The 22,351-nt window shown below is 37.6% G+C and overlaps 1 protein-coding gene across 6 annotated transcripts in view; it reads right to left on the bottom strand.

Annotated features, from left to right (window-relative positions):
- Positions 1-22,351, bottom strand: part of HGF (hepatocyte growth factor) — an 80,135-nt gene that overhangs the window by 41,617 nt on the left and 16,167 nt on the right. For 4 of the 6 annotated variants that reach the window (XM_072791370.1, XM_072791369.1, XM_072791367.1 and 1 more), the window contains 3 exons: positions 19,612-19,754; positions 13,727-13,847; positions 12,237-12,355 (listed from right to left, as the gene is read on the bottom strand). In XM_072791370.1, coding sequence (XP_072647471.1) covers positions 12,237-12,355; positions 13,727-13,847; positions 19,612-19,754 — 383 coding nt within the window. Of the gene's footprint in view, positions 1-11,771; positions 11,839-12,236; positions 12,356-13,726; positions 13,848-19,611; positions 19,755-22,351 lie in introns of all 6 variants that reach the window. The other 2 variants (XR_012014139.1, XM_072791368.1) reach the window with 2 other exon arrangements.

Raw genomic sequence — 22,351 nt, 5'->3', positions numbered from 1 at the left:
ATAAAATCCTCATTTGAATAATTTTGTTGAACAATTTTTTCTAAACTTTCACTAGTATAATTTAAAATCTTTGATGTAATTTAAGAAATCACTAAATATTCACTTAAAGACAGTATAAGTTAAAATGAGTAAATAAGGGGCATCTGGGTGGTTCAGTCGGTCAAGCATTTGCCTTTTGACTTAGGTCATTATCCCAGCATCTGGGATCAAGCCCCACATCAGGCTCCCTGCTCAGCGGGGAGTCTGCTTCTCCCTCTGCCTTTATCCCTGCTCATGCTCTCTCTCCCTCTCCTCTGTCTCTCTTTTATTTTTTTTAAATGAATACTTTATTTTTTTATTTTTTTTTTAATTTTTATTTATTTATGATAGAGAGAGAGAGAGAGAGAGAGAGGCAGAGACACAGGCAGAGGGAGAAGCAGGCTCCATGCACCGGGAGCCCGACGTGGCATTCGATCCCGGGTCTCCAGGATCGCGCCCTGGGCCAAAGGCAGGCGCTAAACCACTGCGCCACCCAGGGTTCCCTCCTCTGTCTCTTAAATAAATAAATAAAATCTTTTTAAAAAATGAGTAAATAAAAAACACAAGTTTGGATTTACTTTAAGTAATTTGGATTCTTTAACAGATTTCTTTAAAGATTTTATTTATTTATTCATGAGAGACACAGAGAAAAGCAGAGACATAGGCAGAGGGAGAAGCAGGCAGAGTCCCTGCAAGGAGCTGATGCAGGACTCGATCTCAGGACCCCAGGGATCATGACCTGAGCCAAAGGCAGAGGCTCAACCACTGAGCCACCCAGGTGACCCTATTTAACAGATTTAAATGTGTTGGTGGAAATTCAAACTTTTTGAAATTAAAATTCATATGTTGAAATCCTGATCACAAATGTGGTGATATTAGGATATGAGGTTTTTGGTGGGTAATTAGGTTATAGGGGCAGATTCCTCATGAGTGGGATCAGTGCCTATATAAAAAAGATACCACAGAGCTCCTTCACCCCTTCCACCATGTGATGAATCTTCTGGCACCTTGATCTTTGACTTCCCAACCCCCAGAACTGTCAGAAATAAATACCTGTTGTTTATAAGCCACTCAGTCTATGGTATTCTGTTACAGTAGCCGAAGATAGGCCTCAACAAAATATTTAAAAATCTAATTAATAATATTCTTTTAACTATTATTTTAATAAGCATCTATAACTTTTAAATACATAATCTCAAGCAACTTGATGATTTATTTATTTTTGTGTTTTAATTCAGTGGAAATATTTATGATTTTAACTACAAAATAGAAGTATTGAGATAATATTTTTCATTAACTAACAAGTGCCCTTCTGAAGTTAGCATATCTGTATTTATCCGATTTGACATTCAGCTGCTAAAAGTGACCTCATAAACAAAAACTACATGATTTCTGGTGGTAATATATAGAATAAATATCAAAGGCCAAAAAAAGATATATTACTACAACAAGATCACTAGTTTTCATCAGTAATAGGAATTATGAAACTTCATGCATATTATTTGAATACATATTATCTGATGATTTTTCATAGACCCCTCACCTGGGACCATGTGAATGATTTTTATTAAGTCTTTCATTAAGACTCCTTACTTGGGGTGCAAATGTTTCATCTTTGTTACCTACATACATAGTCCCTTTACAAACACAATTATTCTTGAATTGCAATTAAATGGACTCCTTTATCCTACTGTATAAATAGCAAAACTTGATGCAAAAACAAATGTTTCATACCAGTCAATTTGGGAAAAGCTACTACATTTTGGGAACGCTATTCCTTTGGACTTAAAACTTTGAAGTGGGACCTGAATAAGGGAAGATGTTGAAGTGTCCAGCGGCCAACCAAAGTGTTAAAGATACACAGAAACACCCCTGAATATCAGCTGAAGTTGATCAAGTTGTGTGAAGTTTCATATGAAGCTTCATACATTTTTGCAAGTCTGTCTACCAAACCGCTGAAAATACTAGAAACTGACAAATAAGAGAGTTCCTCACAAAAAAAAAAAACAAAAAAAAACAACAACAACAACAAAAAAACACATTTGTTCAAGGGTGTCAGTAGTGGCTATCCTTTGGAGCAAATGCAAAAATAGTTATATGATCCTTAGTGGCCTATGAGTGAAAAAGTGTTTTTCTTTGATGATTGACACAAAGTTTTCTATTTGAAAATGCTTTACAAAGAACATGTGCTACTGACATTTTTCACTGTCCTTTTACAACATAATCAAATGGGTGCCTCTTGGAACACGAATTTCACCCTGCTGGTATGGATGTGTTATGATGATTGCTATAATATCTGGTAGGGAACTTTGAGGTTTAAATAGATTTTTTTTTTGAGAGAATGAACATTAAACCTTGAGATGAACATCTTGCCACCAACAGAAAAACCACTAGAACAAGATAACTGGTAACAACTCTGATTATTTCTCTATGAAAGGCTAGTCAGATTTTTGCTGAGAAACTACCCAGCCCTGGCAGAAGTCTGTGAAATGCCACTGGAGTGTATGAGTGCACATGTATATTATAGAGAGCCATGCCCAGAGCTCCATAACCTTTACATGAACAATAAGTAAATCCTTGCATTTATAGTTCCCCTTCTGCCCCAGTGGTATCAAACTGTTGCTGTTCTTTTGCCAATAGCCAGAAGCAAGCTGTCCAATAGGCCATTGGACAAATACCTGATTATTCCTTGGAATACTTCAGCCCAACGAACTTCTATTCCCATTTCAGCTACTAAAGAGCCACTGAAACATAGGATTTACTTTATGGAGGTCCCTGGGGATTGAGAACAGTGTGTCAAGCTATTCTCCCATCAACAGACTTGGGCTCTTTGGGCCATGAATGTCAAGATCAGGCTCAATGAAAATTTAAAGAACTTCTGGTTTTAAAATTGACATGGAAAAGTAGCATAAAGACTTCCAAAGGACAAACCTCAAATTGCTTGCACGTTTGGTTTCCACATGGACCTAGAATTCCTATCTGAAACTTATCCTTGGACTTTATCCAAGACTTTTCTGTTGTAAAATGCTCAAGAGAAGACTTTCATTAAAGATCTTCAAATTGGGATGCCCGGGTGGCTCAGCGGTTTAGTGCCAGCCTTCGGCCCAGGGTGTGATCCTGGAGACCTGGGATCGAGTCCCATGTCAGGCTCCCTGCATGGAGCTTGTTTCTCCCTTTGCCTGTGTCTCTGCCTCTCTCCCTCTCCCTCTGTCTCTCATGAATAAATAAGTACATTTTTTTTTAAAAAAAGATCTTCAATTCTATACTCTATTCCTTTTTCAAGTCATCTTGAAAAAGACCTCCAAGTATAAGACCTTTCTCTTGAGAGAGTCATTGATGGTATTGTTTTTTCCTGACTCAGAATATAATAAGATTTTATTTCTATGAATTTCTGTTCTAGCCTTGGATAAAATAGTAAACTACAGAGGAATAAAAGCTTTCTTTAAGAAAGAAATAACTAGGGGGAGTACCTGCGGGGGCTCTCTGTTAAGCATCTGCCTTTAGCTCAGGTCATGATCCTGGAGTTCTGGGATCGGGCCCCACTTCAGGCTCCCTGCTCAGGGGGGAGTCTGCTTCTCCCTCTCCCTGCTACTCATGCTCTCTCTTGCTAGCCCTCTCTCAAATAAATAAGTAAAATCTTTAAATAAAAAAAAGAAAGAAAATAATTTGCTAAAATTATTTTTCCAACATATAAACACACAAGGTTACATATTTTTTTAAAATGACACCAATGTACATTGGTTACTGGAAGGAAGGATTCTTGTATTCATTACCAATGGCAACTATTAGTCTGTATTAGTTGTATTAGTCTGCTTGGACCACCATAACAAAAATACCGTAGACTCAGGAGCTTAAATAACAGAAATGTATTTCTCACAAATCTGGAGGTTAGGAAGGTCAAGATCAAGGTGCCAGACAATTTGGTTTCTAGTGAGAGCTGTCTTCTTGGCTGGCAGATGGTCACCTTCTTACCATATCCTCATATGGAGGAGAAAGAGGAGGTCTGTCTTACTCTACCTAAAAGGCTACTCAATCCATCAGATTAGCATCCCACATTTATGACCTCATTTAACCTTAATTACCTCCTAAAAGCCCTATCTCCAAATATAGTCACATTGGGGATTTAAGGCATAAATACGTGAATTTGTGTGTGTGTGGTGGGGGTAGGGTTGGGGGGAATTGCATAGTTCAGTCTCTAACAATGGTTTGAATAGAAAGCTATCAAAAATCTGCCTAGGTCTCGTTTCTGAAATGGGGAGTCGCTCTACAGGTATAAAGTTTCAGTTAGTCAAGATGAGTAACTTCTAGAGAACTAGAAATCTGTACAACATAGTATCTATAGTTAAACAATACTACATCATATGCTAAAAACCTGTCAAGAGTAGATCTCAAGTTGTGTTCTTAGACATACATAAAAAAAGCGGAGGGCAGGCAGGAGGAAACTTTTGGAAATGATAGATACGTTTATTACCTTATGGTTTGTGGAAATGGTTTCATGGTGGAAATGGTTTCATGGGTTTATGCATATGTTTGATCCTATCAAATTATATAAATTAAATGTATGCAGATTATATGAACTACACCATAGTAATCTGTTAAAAATTTAATAAAATGGTCTTGAACATGTTTGTATCTAGAATTTAACAATAAAGAAAGAGGAGGAGAAAAATAAGGTAGAGCATAATGAAATTTGTCTCTCTTTTGGTAAAGAAAAAGCCATCAAGACAACCAGGAACACTCATTTTTTCTCCTATCCCCTTTATTCCCCTTCACTATTTTTTATATTCCCCAAATGAATGAGTGGGAAATATCAGAAAGGGAGACAGAACATGAGAGACTCCTAACTCTGGGAAACGAACTAGGGGGTGGTGGAAGGGGAGGTGGGTGGGGGGTGGGGGTGACTGGGTGACGGGCACTGAGGGGGGCACTTGATGGGATGAGCACTGGGTATTATTCTATATGTTGGCAAATTGAACACCAATAAAAAATAAATTTATATAAAAAAAAGACAATGAGGTACATACGAGCAACAGTAGTTCAGGGAAGCGTGAAACCTCAGGATGAGTTAGGATGATAAGGAGAAATCTTCCTGGGTGGCAATGTCTGAGAATAAGTAAGTTGTCATATGCAAATCTAGAACCATAGAAGAAACTCCAGGAGATGTACATACCCATCACTCTGTAGGAATAACATTCATTCAAGAACAAATGTAAAGACCAGAGTCTGAGAAGTACTTAGAAGGAGAGGTCTATGGTAGTATAAATACATAATAAGGAATTTGACCAAGTCAGGGGAGTCAAATGAAGAAATGATAACTGAGGAGATAGTAACTGAGTTGAAATTTGAACAATGAGTAGCTGTCAAGTAGGTAAGAAGAAAAAAATGTTCAAGGCAGAGGAGATGGCAGGGGCAAAGGAACTGTAAAGAGAATATGGAAAATATAAAGTACAGGAAGTGAGTGATTCTAGATGGAGTAGATAGCATGGGGGCATATAGTCGGTTAGGGATAAGCTTTTTTTAGTAAGATGGTTTTGTTTTGTCTTTGTTATGAGGTCAAAGGAAATCACTGAAGAGTTTTTACCGTGTGTGTGTGTGTGTGTGTGTGTGTGTGTGTGTGTGTGTGGTGTGCTAGGGATGGGAAATGACATACGCAGATTTCTATATCATTCTATTTGCAGTGTGAAGAAGGGATTGAAGGGAAAAACTAGTAAACATGGATTCATCTCCTTTCAGAAGGCTATTTAAATACTCAAGAACACAACAGCACTCTCTCGGATAAAGGAGATAGTGAGAGAGCAAAATGGGCAGATTTGAGAGGTACGTACAAGATGAAATTGACAAGTCTTCGTGATGGACCAAATGTGAGAGGTGAAGGAAAGAGCATGTCTAGAATTATTCTAGATTTTTGGTTGTTAAACATAATGGTGGTACCGGTCATACAAAAGAGAGTTGAACCTCAGATTAGACCATCTTACAAGATAAAAGAAGAATACCAGAAACAAGTGACAGGTGACAGAAATCTCCAACTGGGTAAGTCACTGGTGGTGAGAGGTGGAAAACAATTGGAGGAGCCAACACGTATAGCCAGTTAAAGTATCTTCCAACGAGACCACATCAGGATTACATGGCTGACATGTAGCAAAAAAAGGTGTTTGCAGAGGGATACCTGGGGTTCCAGAGAGCCTTTCAGAAGATCAAAGCTACTTTCATAACAATGCTAAGATGTCATTTGTCCTTTAGAGAGTGAAATTCCTAGATGCACTTGGTGTTTATGTTCCAAAAAATTGAATGCAAAAGGAAACATGAGATACAAAGCTATCTTCTTCTAATTAAGTAACACTGAAGAAATTTGCAAAATTTGCAATCTGAGTTTGCAAAAAATCTAAATACCATTTTTCTCCCAATTTTTCTGAAAAATTCAGTTATTTTTCACTTTAAATATGTTGTATTGATTAGCATCATTAGTAAAATGAGATTACTATTTTTAATGAATGAATATTTTTTAATTCATAATTTAACTTTCAATACAGTCAACATTGATTCGTATAGCCCGGATACACAATTTGGGTTCTCAATAAAGGTAGAGTGTAAAGATATCTTCAGTTCAAGAAGTTTGTGAACAACCGATTTGAATAATCAGTAAGATTTTCTACGACACATCAACCAAAAGATAGCTTTTTAATTGCCAGGGAGCCATTTTCACTTCAGAAAAATAGAATGACTCCCTACAAATATTATTATTTCTCTCTGAAAAGCCGTGAACTAATCTACGGAACAAGCTGTTATTCAGAATATAAAGTTATTACAGAGGAAAATCATGAGAAACTGAGTACTTCATTCAGGTACTATGCAGGATTTCTGGTCTTGTTATATATTTGCAATGTCTTAAAATTCCATATACCTGGAAATCTGTTAAAGTTTTATAGGCAGGTAGACCCAGACATGGATGGTGCAGAGCAAAGTCACTGTGTGGAGCACATGTGAAAGATGGTCATGGAGTTTTTAAGGGAGAAGATCAATAAAAACAGCCCCACTAGTGGGTAGCTAGTAGCTCCTTCAGGCCAGGATTTCAGAGTTCAGTTACACCCAGTTCTGTTCACTGAACTTTCTCAGCATAACTTAGTGAAATGACTCTCTCTATGGGACACTGTGAGTCTACTTCAACAGGAAGATGATGGACTTGAGCCGAAACTCTGAATTGGAGTGACACTGACTCCTGAAATGATGGATTGCCTACTACATGCTCATGTTGCCTGAGGAAGGAGCCCAGTAGGGGAAGAAGAATACAGGATTAGGAGTCTGAATTAGGATGACATTCAGGGGTGGGGCACAGAATTCTCTCAGAAGCAATGGGAATGGCTGGACTCTGCTCACAGGGCCTTGGGCAGTGATGTGATGTTGAAGAATGGTAGGAACCCGGCCACTTTGGTTGGTGGTAAGGACCACCAACCTCCAGAGGATGGGATTTGCCCTTGGGTATGTGCATTTTCCCTCTGTGCCTCTAGGGAACCCCACACTGATTGAGATAGAAACCGTATTGGCTCAGGAATAGAAAGCCTCACAATGCAGCATCTGGACTTTACACTTGCCCCTTCTTCAGACGATCTGCTTATTTCACTCTACATCAGGGGTGGTTCCAGAGCTAAAGTGTGCAAGAACCTTCTGGAAATTTTAAAATATTCAATTCCCTCCTTTCTACCCCTGTCTGTTCTTTTGATTCAATAATTCTTAGAAGAGACCTGAATATATGCATATTATACTGTTCCAGACACACTCAGAAGGAGGCAATCTGTTCATAAAATTTTGAAACTGCTTTTCCGCAGTTTCTTGAGGTATAATTTTCAAATAAAGCTGTAATATATATTTTTAAATGGCATATGGCTAGAATATTTGTGAGCGGTTGCCATCTGGGTAGAAATCATCTTGTGAGGAATATGATGTGAAGGGTAACTGAGAAGGCCTGCCACTGGACACCATGGCCCACATTTGTCAGGCGACGAGCCACATTTGTCCTGCACTTTCAGGGATGCACTCATTAATTGTAGGATTAAAAGGTTGGATGCAAAGTGCCAGGAACACATCTATGGTTCATCCGGCTTTTTAACAAATAAAAAGAACAATGGGCAGTATTCAAAACTTTGGCTCTGAAAGGTGTGATAATGCCAATGTCAAGGCAATGTCAGCTTTTATCCTATTAATTGGAGCCAAAGCCCTGAAATTTTAATTTCATCATAGGCCTTCAAGTGTTGTATTCACCTCTATATCTCCAGACTAGAAAAGTGTTTGAGGTATAAGAGCTAGCCAGTAAATATTTATTGAATAAATCCTATGGAAAAGGGGCCGACAATCTTCCTTGTATTTTTTGTATGCTCCCTGGAATTGCTGGCACCACAAAAGTTTTTGCTGCCACTATTTACTTATGATTTTGCATGACCTTCAGAGAAGATCGAACTTAGATGTGTTCTGAGCAGAGATTAAGCACCTGCATAAGAAGAACTACACTTTCTTGATTTTCTCCTCAAAGTTACATCTTCCTCAAATAGGCAATGACTCAGGAAATTTTTAAGACTCTCCTCTTTTCCTATCTTGTTTCCCACTACATCCCATTTGTCATTACATATTGGGCACTCAGCCTCTTCAGTACTGTTCCCATCCTTCCTCGCCTTGTTATCCTCACTGCTTGCTGCACTAATTCACATGACCGGCCTGTTCAAATCAGCTCTGCTCACACCCACCTGCCTCCTTTCTCAGTCCCCTCCAGACCAATTACTGGGAATGGAAAGGATGCTTCTGGTTCAGTGGTCTTCAGCTGGTGGTGGTGTTTTGGTTTTGCTTTTTTTTTTTTTTCTTTGTTTATTTGTTTCTATTACTAAAAGAATTTTGAAAAAGTATTTTGCTCTCTCACGTGTTTCTGAGTTGACACCTACATTTTTAATGGTAAGTTTAAATAGCTGCAAAAGATGTGATTTCTAGCATATGTTAACTACTGACATTTTTGAAACCAAAATTTTTATATCACACTTTTAAATGGATTAATAGACTCGAAGTAGGAGTGATTTGATACCTACCTGTACCTGGATAGGTGTACATTATCAAGCTCTTTTTCTCCTCGAATCATTTTTTTTTCCACTCCACTTTACCCATGGAATGTTATTTGAATTTAATGCATTTTATATTGGAGAGATTTTTATTCTTCACCCCATCATACTTTTCTGAAAGATTTTTTTATATTTTGAAATTAATTATTTAAATTTCTGTGGCTACAGAATTCTGAGATAAATACACGTATATACCACACACACATACACACACATATATGTATATATTCTGGATACAGTTGTGTGATTATTAATAACACATAAATGATCAGCAGCATGAATAGTATTTTCAAAGGTCCTTTGGCTTAGTGTCCCCAAGGTTTTTATACCCCAAGACAATGCACTGCATTAAAATTCAGGAAGGATGGGCAGTTTGCTTTTGCTCAGCAAAGCAGGAAAGGGCAATTGTGCATGGAAAGGTAGGATTTTGAACTTTGACCAACCCCTTAGGAACACATGCATCTCAAGCAGAAGATTTTGGGCAAGAATTCACAGGGAAGTAAAGGCGCTAGAATTTGAACCTCCAAGTTGCCCATGCCCACAGACTCCCAACAAGACTCTGTTGTGTTCCCGTGAGTTTCACGGACACGAATTTGGAGACTTCTGTAATTAGTTTACGTCATACAACAGAAGTGAAGAGATTCTGCTGATGCAAGTAAACTCCCTAATCAGTTGACTTTAAGTTAATTAAAGGGAACTTACCCTGGGTGGTTCTGACCTAATCAGGTGAGCTCTTTAAAAGAGGATATAGGTGCAGAGGCTCAAATCAGCAGAAAGCTATGCTGTTAGCCTTGAAGACGTAAACTTCCTACTGTGGAGAGGATCATGCAGCAGGAAGGACCAGGCAATCTTTAGGAGCTAAGGACCTCGGCATTGAAACCACAAGAGACTGAACCAGTGAACCAGTGAACTTGGAATGGGATACTGAGTCTTAAATAAGACAGCCGGTCACCAGACCTGGTGGGCACCTGTGTCACAGCCCTGGGATGTCCTAAGCAGAGAACCCACCTGAGTCATGCCTGGACTCCTGACCCACAGAAATGATGATGTAATAAGTATGCATTGTTTTAAGCCACTAAGTTGTTGGTAATTCATTATGAAGCGATAGAAAACTGTTACACGGTTGAAACCATCACCACATGTCTCGGTTTTGCATTCTAGGCTGTGCTATAAATGTAAGCCAAACTATTTGGAAGCATACTCATAAAACATTATCTCATATGCTCTCCAGAATTGCCGAATGTTAACCTTTATTCATTTGAATAAAAATGTAATCTCCATATATGATTTTACAAACGAAAAGCTTTCCTGTAATGAAACAGTTCTAACATATTCCTGATGCTTAAAAGATTATTTTGTTCTTAACTATATAGGCTTGGCTTACAAACTCTACCACCGTTTTCTTAGAACTAACATCCTATAAACATCATCCTCTGTTTAACAAAGCCATCTGAATCACTGCCTGCTAGTTGCATAATTAGCCAACCCTTCTTTGGACAGAAAAGAAAAAGAAATCTATCTAGTAGTGAGGATGAGTCATATTTATTTTATTTCTTTTCTCTCACAACATCTTTTAAAATAACCAAACACTGGTTGGTAAATTAATAGGCAACAGTGACTGTGAGTATACACGTGAACATGTCTGTGTGTATTTGTATTTATACTGATTTTATTCCAGAGACAATTTGTAAGAGCACCTAAAACACACACACACACACACACACACACACACACACACACAAAAGGGAAGGGAAACATGTTGGTTTGTTGTACCTAAATAGTCTGTAACAATGTAAAGCCTAACAAGATTTTCAAAGTCAATGAGTAAAACTAACCCAATCTATACAGAGAAACACTGTCACAAGAGTCATCTTTTAAGGGACCAAACAGATGATTCAGTGTCCTTGGAACATTTTGTTCACATGGAGAGCCTACCAGATTCTGCATATTTCACATATGCCAGACACATCCTCTTTCTACGGGCTTTATTTGAGTTGCCCACAACATTTCCTTATAGCAGCAGGTCTCTATGGAGAGAAATGTACCTTGGCAGTATCACAGTGTGAACAATATTGAATTAAGTTTGTTCAAAGGGATATCCCCATCAGGCCGTTCTAGAGAAATAGGCAAATACCTATCCCTATGCTCAGAACTGTCCACCCATCATTTTGGGCACTGGTACTTAATCTTATGTAGACATTTGTCTTTACATATCCCTCTCTAAATGCATATCTTTATATCATCAAGCCAATTCATAATGTAATTATTAAATTACATTACTTTACTAAATTTGTGTGATTCTACTGGTCTTAAAGCATTTTAGGATCCACTGAAAAAATAAGACCTGTACTCATAGAAATAAAAGCATGTCTACATCTGAGTATCCAGTATTATTTCAAAGAGCAAAAATGTGTAAGTTAACCACAGAGGAGAGGACAAAGTATACAGATCTAAAGAGCTACCACAAAGCCAATGAGGAAGAAGCTTCTATCATAAGTTCAGGAGTGTTGGTCAAAGGCCAGTACATACAAAACAAACACAGCACAGCTAAAGACAGGTTGGTACAGAATACAGGCTGTGGACGAGGCAGCCAGGGAGGTGGGCATCAGCCTCTAGAGCTTCACGATGTCTGGGAGATTGTTCTATCAGACTTACTATTCTTCAGTGTGATTCTATCATTCACCAGAAGAGGTTCATGGTCAGTTGACAGCTCATGTTATGTCTGGGGAGGAAAGATATGGAAAAAATACTAGACTGGAAGGTAAAAATCTGAGTTCCTGGCTTTTATGGCCCTAATGACATTAGGATACTGCACTTAATCCCTGATCTTTTTCTCCCTCCGTGGATATTCTTTTAAATAACATGAGAATGTTGAGACCTTTATACCATAAGTACAAATGCTTTGTGTGTATGTGTTCACTGGAGTATTTATCGCTCTCAAAACAATGACTCTGAAAATGCAAAAGATTGGGGTAGAATTATGCAACACATTCTTAAATTAAATCCTACACACAATTAAAGCATCAAGTGAAATAGCTGTTAACCTGTCTCCCTAATAATCGCTTGCTTAGATCCAGTCTGCGAGAGGAAAAGGAAGCAATAAATTTGACCCTAACTTACCACACATTTTAATTGCACAGTACTCCCAGGGGGTGTCAGGGTCAAGAGTATAGCACCATGGCCTCGGCTTGCCATCAGGGTTGCGGCAATAATTATCATCAAAGCCCTTGTCGGGATATCTGCAAACCACACCAAGAAAAGTGTCATGTAAATCTGCCTGGAAACACCACCCACCCCTCAGCTCACAAAATAACTTTCGACCTAGCTTGGATACTACTAGATGGGGGAAGAAGAGAGTTTCTTTACAGCACACAAGAACTGCTAATGATCAACTATTGCATCTGCTAGCTTAGGGATCCAGTAAGCACAGGATACATTCCGTTTGCAAATAACTTAGACCCATTGATACCTGTCCACCAGTTGAGGGCCCAAACTGAATCTCCTTCTCACAAAGCCCAATTAAGGACAGATTATATAAACATGACCTCAGGTAGAACACTCATTAAGAAAAAGGGTCCTTTTCTGGGACAGGCCTAAAGTTCAAACTGAAAGTTATGTTTCAATAGTTCTGTTACTAATGATTGCTCAATTTTGAAAATAGAGCCCTTCTAGGTCATGCCCTCACCTCCACCACGGCAAGAGAGAAACTCCATCACACCACTTTCTCTCTACCCTCTTCCTTTTAAATTAACAAGGTCCTGAATTGGTGACTTGATTTTAATTGTTACCATATTCCTTCTGCGCTCACTTAAAAGACAAAGAGATACACTGAAACCCACAGCACACAGTTTTAATTTAAGAGAACAACAAATAAACAAAAAGATAAGAAAAACACCTTTCAGAAAGGGGGGGGGTAGAGCTTTCCCTATAATCGTTTGTATTTTAATCTTTATAATAAAATCAGGGAATTTTTGTCAACTAAAATATTTCATATGAAATGAATGAGCCAAATTAGACATGTATTTTTTTTTTGAACCATTTAAGCTTAAAACTTATTCCTGAGGAGAAAAGTAGACTTGCTTGCCTGACTTCTCCAGATTAGCAATTTCAAAATACACTAGGATAAAGCAGCCAAGAAATTGTTTGCTCCACCTTCATTCCCTTTCTATGGGCATGACCTAGATCATGGCGTCACACACGTGACCCCACTTTACCTAAGTCACTGAAGATGTGGCTTTAGAAGGACAATGGCTTGTATTTAGCAATAATGCCTCCTCTCATAGCTTGGACTATGGTCATTACTTAATGAGCCTCTGTCTTTTTCCTGTCGTGGAAGAGAAAGAGGAAGCTTCTGTTAGTGCTCCCCTTCTGCACCCCACTGATGCTCCTGTGTTCAGGACCATTATGACTTTGCGGACTCCATCTACTCAGCAGAGACTAGTCAAAAGTGCAGCCAGTATTCCCATATACCTTATACCTCGTCATAAGTCCCTTTTGCCTCAAGACTATCCAGAAAACATGATATAAAGAGAATTTCTAAGGCAGTTTGTCACGGAGCAAGTAACAGTTTGCAAAAAGAATCACTGAAAGGATAATTTGGTAGTGTTTACCTTTCCGGCAAGAATTTGTGCCGGTGCGGTGTCTGATGATCCCAGCGCTGACAAATCTTGCCCGATTCTGTGTGATCCATGGGACCTCGATAACTTTCCCCATTGCAGGTCATGCATTCAACTAATAAAATTAAAGTATGGCATGTTAATTGCTTCTGACAGCAAAATCAAGAACACCACTGTTCCACTGAGCTGTAAATCACCTGTTTAGCAAAAAGAGTTTTTAGAACAATTTATGTACCATTTTAATGTTGAATGGAGGTCTAATGTCCATAAAGAGTGGCATAAAATACTCCCTGCAGAGCTCTTCCTATAGTTTACCTGGGATTTGTGTGGTTAGTGTCATACAAATTTACCACAGGGCCAGAATGGCTCTGAGTTTTCCATAGCTGTCCAAAAGGTGCCCAGAAACTGGAAAGAGAAGAGAGGCCCTTGAGATCTACCCTTTGGTGGTCTAAAATGCACAAGGTTTCAGTGTCAATCTTGACAGCAGAAGAATTCTCTTCTCTCAAGTTACCCCCCAAACACATAAACAGGAAATGCACAATTTAAAATGAGTACACATCATACCCCTATGGTGAATGCCCAAATCAGGACCCGGTTAACTTGAGAGATCAGCTCCAACCATAAGTCTGGTGCTATTCAAAGAACAGGGATATTTTAAAAGAAGTCATAGCTCCTTTCTGTTACTGAGCATCTGTGTTGAATAACTGGGCAAGCTTACGATCCTATCTAGACTAGGACAGAAGACGCCCTGCTATTGAACTCCCCGCACTCACTGTTTTAAAATGTATAAACTCATATTATTATGTAGGATCCTACTGATGATTCTGTGAGGTTAATTAATAGTTCTCTATCGGCCGGCCTCTTATGTCACACTGAAACCTCTGAATCACATCAGCTCTCTGAAAATGAGACTTCTCAAATGGACAGGTTGATTTGTAGCAGAGCAGGCATCCTGTGGAATACATCACTGCGTGGCTTTCTGACGAATCCGGCTAACTTCCCCACACACATAATTTGTATCCTGTGACTACTGATCGTCTAGCTCTAGCCAAAGCAAAGCCAAGATAGCAATGTTTTGCTTTATCTGCTGCTATCTAGCCTAATAAGCTATTTGTAATAATTTGGAATGTAATATTAGAGTAATCACTTCTGAGCCTTTCATTTTTATCATCTAATAGTAGGACGTTAACTATTAAGTTTCTGAAACAGGAGACTACTTGGCTTGATCCATCTACTTCTTTTTATGTAGCTTAATCTATGAACTAAGACAAGGGACCGATTCAGCTTCCTCTCTTTTGACTCTGAGATTCCCCAGACTATAGTCCGTAAGCACCTGAACTATAAATGAGAGGTGCTCTGTTTGGCCAAGGTCATTATTTCCACATTAAAATGCTCAACATAGGTTATGCTTTATCACATTTCAGCTTTCTGGTCGAATGGGGTACAGATTTACTTCGTTCTCTTTTTCAAAAGAATGCAAGGTCTGATGTCTTCATGGAAAATGATGTGGTATCTGTCATTCTCTGTTCCTTCATACTGAACGAAAGAGTGGAACAGAATGCTATGGTTACACATGAGAAATAAGTCCTCCACGTGTACAGTCTCTAAGCTTGTAAAGGAGACTATAGCTCCTTTTGCAGATGCAGTTGATAAGACTACATCCCTTTCTAATGAGATTGAATGAAATGATTTTCTGTGAAGCTGTACTGTGGGGATTATTAGAAAGCATTTTTCTTCAAATTCAGAATTTTTAATTTTCTTAAGGAAAAATAGTTTTACAGATGAAATGGATGATTCTATAAGACACCCGCTTTATAGAGTGAGTGTGGTAGATCAATGCTTCTCCAAACCTTGATGTGCATAAAAGTCACTTTGAGATCTTGTTAAAGAACAAGTTCTAATTCAGAGGATCAGGACAGGGTGGCATCAGTCATTAGCTCCCAGAGGATGCTGATGCTTCTAGTCCTTGGACTTCATACTGAATAGCAAGTTTGTGGATAATTCATTCTATTCTAGAAGCTCTAGGTGTTTGGTGGTAATGGCCTTTTAGAAGACAACAGATTTTACTTGGATATTGAAGTATGGATGAGATTTGAATAAGTTATTATGGAGCAAAAAAAAACCCATAAAATGGTACAGAAACATAAATTAGTATGTTATGTTTATAGCAAGGTGAAGAGAGAGTTATGGATGCAGTTGCAGACTTAAGGAGATTTTTTAAAAATAAAAAATAAGTCAGCAAGAATAATGTAAGATTTTGGTAGGCAATGAAAGTTGTTGTTGGGGTGGGGATAAAATGTGTCCTGTGATAGAACTGAGATGACAAATATATTATAGTTATAATTCTTTGATTACTCAGAACTTTTAACATTTAAGAAGTCATTTGATCAATGACTTCCTTGTTTGAGGAAAACAAGGCTCACACAAGTTTTAAGGGACTTACCTAATACAGAAAATGTCAGAGCTGTGCCTGGAACACAGGTCTTCTGACCCACAGTCCAGTGTTCATTCCATTTTTCCTAATTATCTTTTCGTCCCATGTTTCTTAATTTGTTTCCTATGCATTCTAATTGGTCATATTTTTAAGACAGACTCCTAGCAATAATTTTAGAAAGTCAACCTCCTGCCTTTTCAACATTGTCTTCATTACCCTCTGCCTTCTTGTTTACAATAGTAGGTTGCCCTGTTGTATTCTTACCTATTGGAGGATGAGGAGAAGGGAAGCAAGCAGATTGACCATCTTACTCAGGCTGAACAATTTGTTGTTTTACTATTGCATCAAACCATCAGGTTACTCATAAAAATTACCTTAAGAGAGCCAAATTTTAAACTCACAATCACTTTTCAAACTTCTGGAATTCTAAGAAACTTCTAAGTTGTCCAAGCTCAAAGTCAAGCAGTAGGGATGGAAATCAGGGACTTGAGTAGGAGGTAGGTGAGAGTAGGATCTATAGAACACTGCATAGGGTGAGAATCACCCTTCTCACTCTATCTCCTTTTGGCTCTATTTCTGCCAGTGTATTATTCAATGGTTCCACCAAGTTTATCCTTTTAAAAACAAACAACAAAAGCAAAATACTTTGCCAGATCACATAAACTCAAACTAAATAAATGTTTCTAGTCATAACTAGAGTAGTTTTCCTAAATATATCCCTGGCCTAAATGAAAGTAGAAAACTATATTAGCTGCACATGAATTGTAGTAAAAATAGGATTAATTTAGCATCTTTCTCGTCATACTACCCAACTAACTCAAAAATTATTGTGTTCTGTTTTTCTTAGTCATAAAACTACCAGTGATTTGCGTTTACAGACTAAAACAACTCTTTTGGAAATATCTCTCAGAAAAATCCATGCTGATGATTACTTCAGCAAAACTAAATGTCTGAAATATGAATAGCTTCACAAACCCACATTTATAAATAATTGCTTTATTTAAACCTTTGTTTTTAAAAGTCTTTCCCCACAGAATATGAAATTATGCACATAGAGTTATAGGAGTATTATTTGGGATTTTAAGTGTAAGGTATTAAAAATAATAATTATGGCTTAATAAAATGTGTTTACTTGAATATTTGACAGTCATTTAAAAAGACATCTGTTCCAATAACTGGTGATTGCTTTGTTCCAAATCCCAAGCAAATGTTAAAGCAAGAAATTGGATTTTAGACACTTCAGTTTTTTATAATATTTGAGTTAAACATTAATGCTATTTTCTTTACATATTTTTTAAAGTTCTAAATGTGCTAAAAGTATTCATTTTCTCTTAGAATGCTTAATATGTTTAAAAGATTAAATTATGAAAAAATAATTTCAATCATTGGATATCAGATACACTTCTTTTATGAACAAAGCTTTCTGATAAATTTCAGATGATTATTTAGCCAAGAGCTTAATAACGTTATGAGAATTTCAAAAAAGTGCATTTACACTATTTTGCATATTTTGTATTATCCATTTTATAAATAGCTCTGTTTTTCTCTATTAATGTATTGACAGGGCTTCTTATTTTAGAACCTCTTTGTAAAATCCCACCAACTCATTGTTTAATATAGTATGAATTTAAATATCACAGCTCAATTCACACTCCCTGAAATATGTTTAGCCTATAGGGCAGGTGTTGGTTTACTTCTCTCACAGGACAGTTATTCAACTACTGTCAGATTTCTAATTCCTTCCAGAAAAAGCTTATCTTCCACAGTGCTACGGTGACCAACAGCATCATGTGCCATTAATAGTAATGAGCAATGCCCTTTTCTAAGGGACGTGTGATGACCTTAAATTATTAAAGGATGATAGAGATGCACATTCTACAGAGATGAGGATAACTGGAAATATAATTTTTCCAATTATTTCTTTTCTAGCAGATTTATCCTACATTGTCTAGCTGTCCAGATCTATGCCAGTGTGTTTCGGTGAAGGTTCTTAAAAACCACATTGTTGAGAAAACACATTCCCACATGAACGAGTCAAGTAACATACGTGCTAAGCTATTTAAGGTTGGACCAAGTTACCTTCCCTCGCAAACACTTTCCCAGGTCAAAAAAAAAAAAAAATCAATAAACAAAACTCCTTGCAATGACCTCTAGCCTCAGAAGACTGTGATAGTGGAGAGTGCCCCCCAAAAAGTAAGGTTTTTTCTTCCATGTGTACATTTAAAATATTAATTACAGATTTACTCATACAAAACAGACTTGTTCATAACGTTATCACAGATCAGTTTATTATTTTTAAAAGAGAAGAAAACAATGAAGAAGTTATAGTGAACAGAATATGATATGGAATGGAAAGTAAGAATTTACAAACAGAGATGGAACTGACTCTAGCACATGAAGTCAAGAATTTTAAATTAACTAACAACAGAAAACAAATTCACCTTCTCCATGACAATTCACTAACAATGGCCTTTTCATGTGATAAATATCAACCTAATATTAAATGGATATTTATGGAAAAATAGTTCAAAAAATGTGGTTAATAACAAACAGGTAAGGTATCTTACTATAAAAAGTGGACAGCATTCCAGCAGCCCCCTACCCCCAAGTATTTCCAAATCCTACTAAATTTCTATCAGAACTTAATCCATGTTTCATTTGGATTGTTAGAATTTTAGTTTCCGACAGAACTAAAAAGCCAGCTGCTGGGTGGCCAGGTAATTAAGAAAAATGAAACCACATACAATGCTGAAGTGGTTACTCTTCCTTCTTGTCAGGCATTCAGTCTTCCAGTGCAAGAGTAAGGACAGTGCCCCTTTCTGCTGGGAGAGGAGGTCAAGACACACATGGACTTGGGGGCCGGCCTTCAAGACCCACTGGACTCTACCGCTTTGATCTCTTCAGGTCCTATTCTCAATGGTGTTTAACGTCAGTCTACATAACAAATCTGCTTTTCACCAACACGCACACAGGGGTAAGGCACTTCCAGCGACCCCTTCCCATATTCTCTTCTGGGCTCAGACACTCTTGCCACACCACTTCAGAGTAAGTTTGACACAAGTTCTGCGGAAGCAGGTGCTGGCTGAATAGAATTAGCATCACTCTTAAAGAGCTAAGCGTCTTTCAGCTCCTCTCAGGTGACTTTTGGGAACGGATTGAAGGATGTGAACTCGGGACAGTAGATGAGGAAGCCCAAGCTTTTGCTCTCCCCAGAGGGATGCCTCAGGCTCTGGTGAAATTCAAACTGACAACCCTTCTGTCTTAATCTGATGAGAATCAGTTTTGAAAACATTGTGTAAAAAATGCTCAAGTAATTGTCTACAGTCGCATTTGAATGAAGGACATATTTATTATAGTTGGATTCGTTTCTGTTAACTTTAATGCGAGTTGCAGTTCTACACAAAGCGGGAGCAGAGCGCCCCCCACGGCATTCAGGCTCATTTACCTTCTGAACACTGAGGAATGTCACAGACTTCGTAGCGTACCTCTGGATTGCTTGTGAAACACCAAGGTCCCCCTTCTTCCCCTCGAGGATTTCGACAGTAGTTTTCCTGTAGGTCTTTACCCCGATAGCTCGAAGGCAAAAAGCTAGTTTTAAAATGATAATCATTACAGTATAAGAGCATGCAACTTTATTTTTGGCCTATTCATTTTACTCATTAGTGGGTAAGTCTTTCCTACAGTACAGAAATCCACTGTTCTATCTCCTCCTTCCATACATAGTAACCCGAACTGTCATTTTCATCCATTCTTAAAATACTTGAATGTTCTACAGATTGGCCTGACCGAATCCCCACGTTCACCGTCATTCACAGTGACTCATCTCTGGATTTGCTAATAGCCAATCATTCTAGAACCGAACTGTTCAAATCACGATTTCAAAGCTCCACGCAAAGAAGGCACATGATTGAGTGGGGGGGCAATTGCCTTGAAATCTCCTGATTACGCTGCTTCTCCAAGATAATTACTTGTTTTTTTTTATTGCTATTCTTATAAGGAACAGCCCCCTTTTTCTCCCGCACTGTTTAGAAACAGGCTGATCAAGTGACACAAACAAAAGGTCTAGAATCAAATTAAACCTGGGTTCAAATTTCAGTTCTCTCTTGTACTAACCAGAGACCCCAGCAGGTAAGTTAGACTCTCTCAGCCTCTAGCTTACCTGCACACGGAGGTGACCATGACTTACACTCTACATGGTGTCTGTCCTCAGGAGTTCATAGACATGACAGGGTAATGGACATTCAATAAATGCTACTTATTATTAACCTCAGGCCACTTAGTAGTCTTTACCCTGTCGTAGCAAAACCCAGAATTATTAATTCTTTTCAAAAATTTTGGTAAATTTCACTGCTACTGGGGTTTAGTGTTTCCAAACTGAGTTTGGAACAGTTTGCCACGGGGTGCAGAGACTGCAATGCATTACCTTCACTTGAAATTTCTAATGCCCTAGTTATAGTTTTCTTATCAGCATAAAATATTTCAACACAAACTCAGAAAAATGCAAAGCCTTCTTTATTCGTCTGTGCTGCTTATGGCATTGACCTCAATGATGCTTTTATCTGAATGCAAAAAAAAAATCATAAGTAAAGTAGAATATACATCTGTGGGTAACACTAAACATTTTTTTTTTCAAAATCCAGTTACACTTTCAATATCCAATCCAATTGTTGCTAAAAAGCTTTATTTCTACGCTTAACAGTTTTTGAGTTCTAGCTAGCACTTCTAATGAAGTCAAAGGATTTTAGTCTCTAGGTAAAAACCATCCAAATGTGTTTCTGACCCATGGAAACTTATTTAGAAGTCATCAGGTTTTTTGTTGTGTTGTGGCACAAAATGTGTATGAACGGGCTTTGGGTACCAAGCAATATTTTGTAATGGAATTCTTTAATTTGGACATGAAATAAGCCAGAGTTAAGTCCCTCAGAAAATATAAATTATTTTTTTTCTGAAAATATAAATTATTGGTCAAAAAGAAAATCTATTCTAAGAGACTTACTACTAACCAAACATTTTCAAGGAAACCGGTATTATAAGTACTTTGTAACTGCGAAATGTCTTTAGGTAGAGTTTATATCCTTACTTCTTTAGCATTTTAAATATGGGGAAACAAAAATTAGACTTAAGGCCATATGACCAGCATAAATTATAATATAATTAAAGCGCATCATGCTTTCACAGTTCTTAACAGTATATTTAATTTTAAGAGGAAAAAGAAAGCATCTTTTTTCTTATTTTTGGCCCTTTTATTCCAGAATAGCTTCTGATACTTTTGTTTTGTTCCGTTGCTTGAAATTTTTGTTTGTTCCGTTGCTTGAAATTTTCTTTCAATTTTGCCAGTTTTCCAAGTTTTCATAGTAAATTTATAGTGAAATAGTCATTTTTCTGATAGAATCAAAACCGACTTTTACTTCAGATTGGTTTTTGTAAAGTATAAATTTACCCAAAAAATGCTCTGATAACTGTATTTTATGAAAAAAAAAAACCTTGGTAGAGTAGTAAGAATAAGTTATTGTTAATCACGAAATCTACATTGTTGTCCCATATATATCACTTGGCTACTTATATGACACAAGTCCTTAGTCCCTACCTAATTTATTTACTCTTTGGGTTTTTTACTTCTTCATTTATAAGGTATATGGAATGAATTTGATTAGTATAACATCCTCTTGTTTCATTTTATGTATTCAGCTTACTTAAGAGAAATGAAATACACATGTTATCTATGATTTTAGAGATTGTTGTTGCACACACACACACACACACAACACATATTCCTTGCCAGTGGATTTGTAAAGCTAAAAAGCTGTGAAGTAGTGAATGAATCAGTCAATGGCTTAGTAGTAAAAATATAAGTAAGGAAGACAGAAAAAGTAGAAATCAGAACTAGATAGGGCAGAAATATGAATAAAGTTTTCTCACTGGAGTTAATAAAATGAAACTGAAAAGAAAAGGTGCTGCTATCCATATCTATGTCAATGCATATGAAATTCCTTTTTAGGACATTCATGACAGTCTAGTCCTCTCTTCCCTTCATTCTTTGGCATGTATGGCTTTTTACCCACATTTGCTGGGGGGTATTTTGTGTGTGTTCTGAAGCATAGCCTGCTTCTCTTTAGTGTGCTATACTCAGCCAAGGGATGAAGCCAGCCTGCTCTTTTCACTTATATGTGTTCATTCAGCAAATG

The sequence above is a fragment of the Canis lupus genome, chromosome 21, assembly GCF_048164855.1.
Source record: "Canis lupus baileyi chromosome 21, mCanLup2.hap1, whole genome shotgun sequence".
In the NCBI taxonomy this organism is placed as follows: Eukaryota; Metazoa; Chordata; class Mammalia; order Carnivora; family Canidae; genus Canis; species Canis lupus.
The sequence above is the reverse complement of the archived record's forward strand: the minus strand, read 5'-3'. Positions and strand labels throughout refer to the sequence as shown.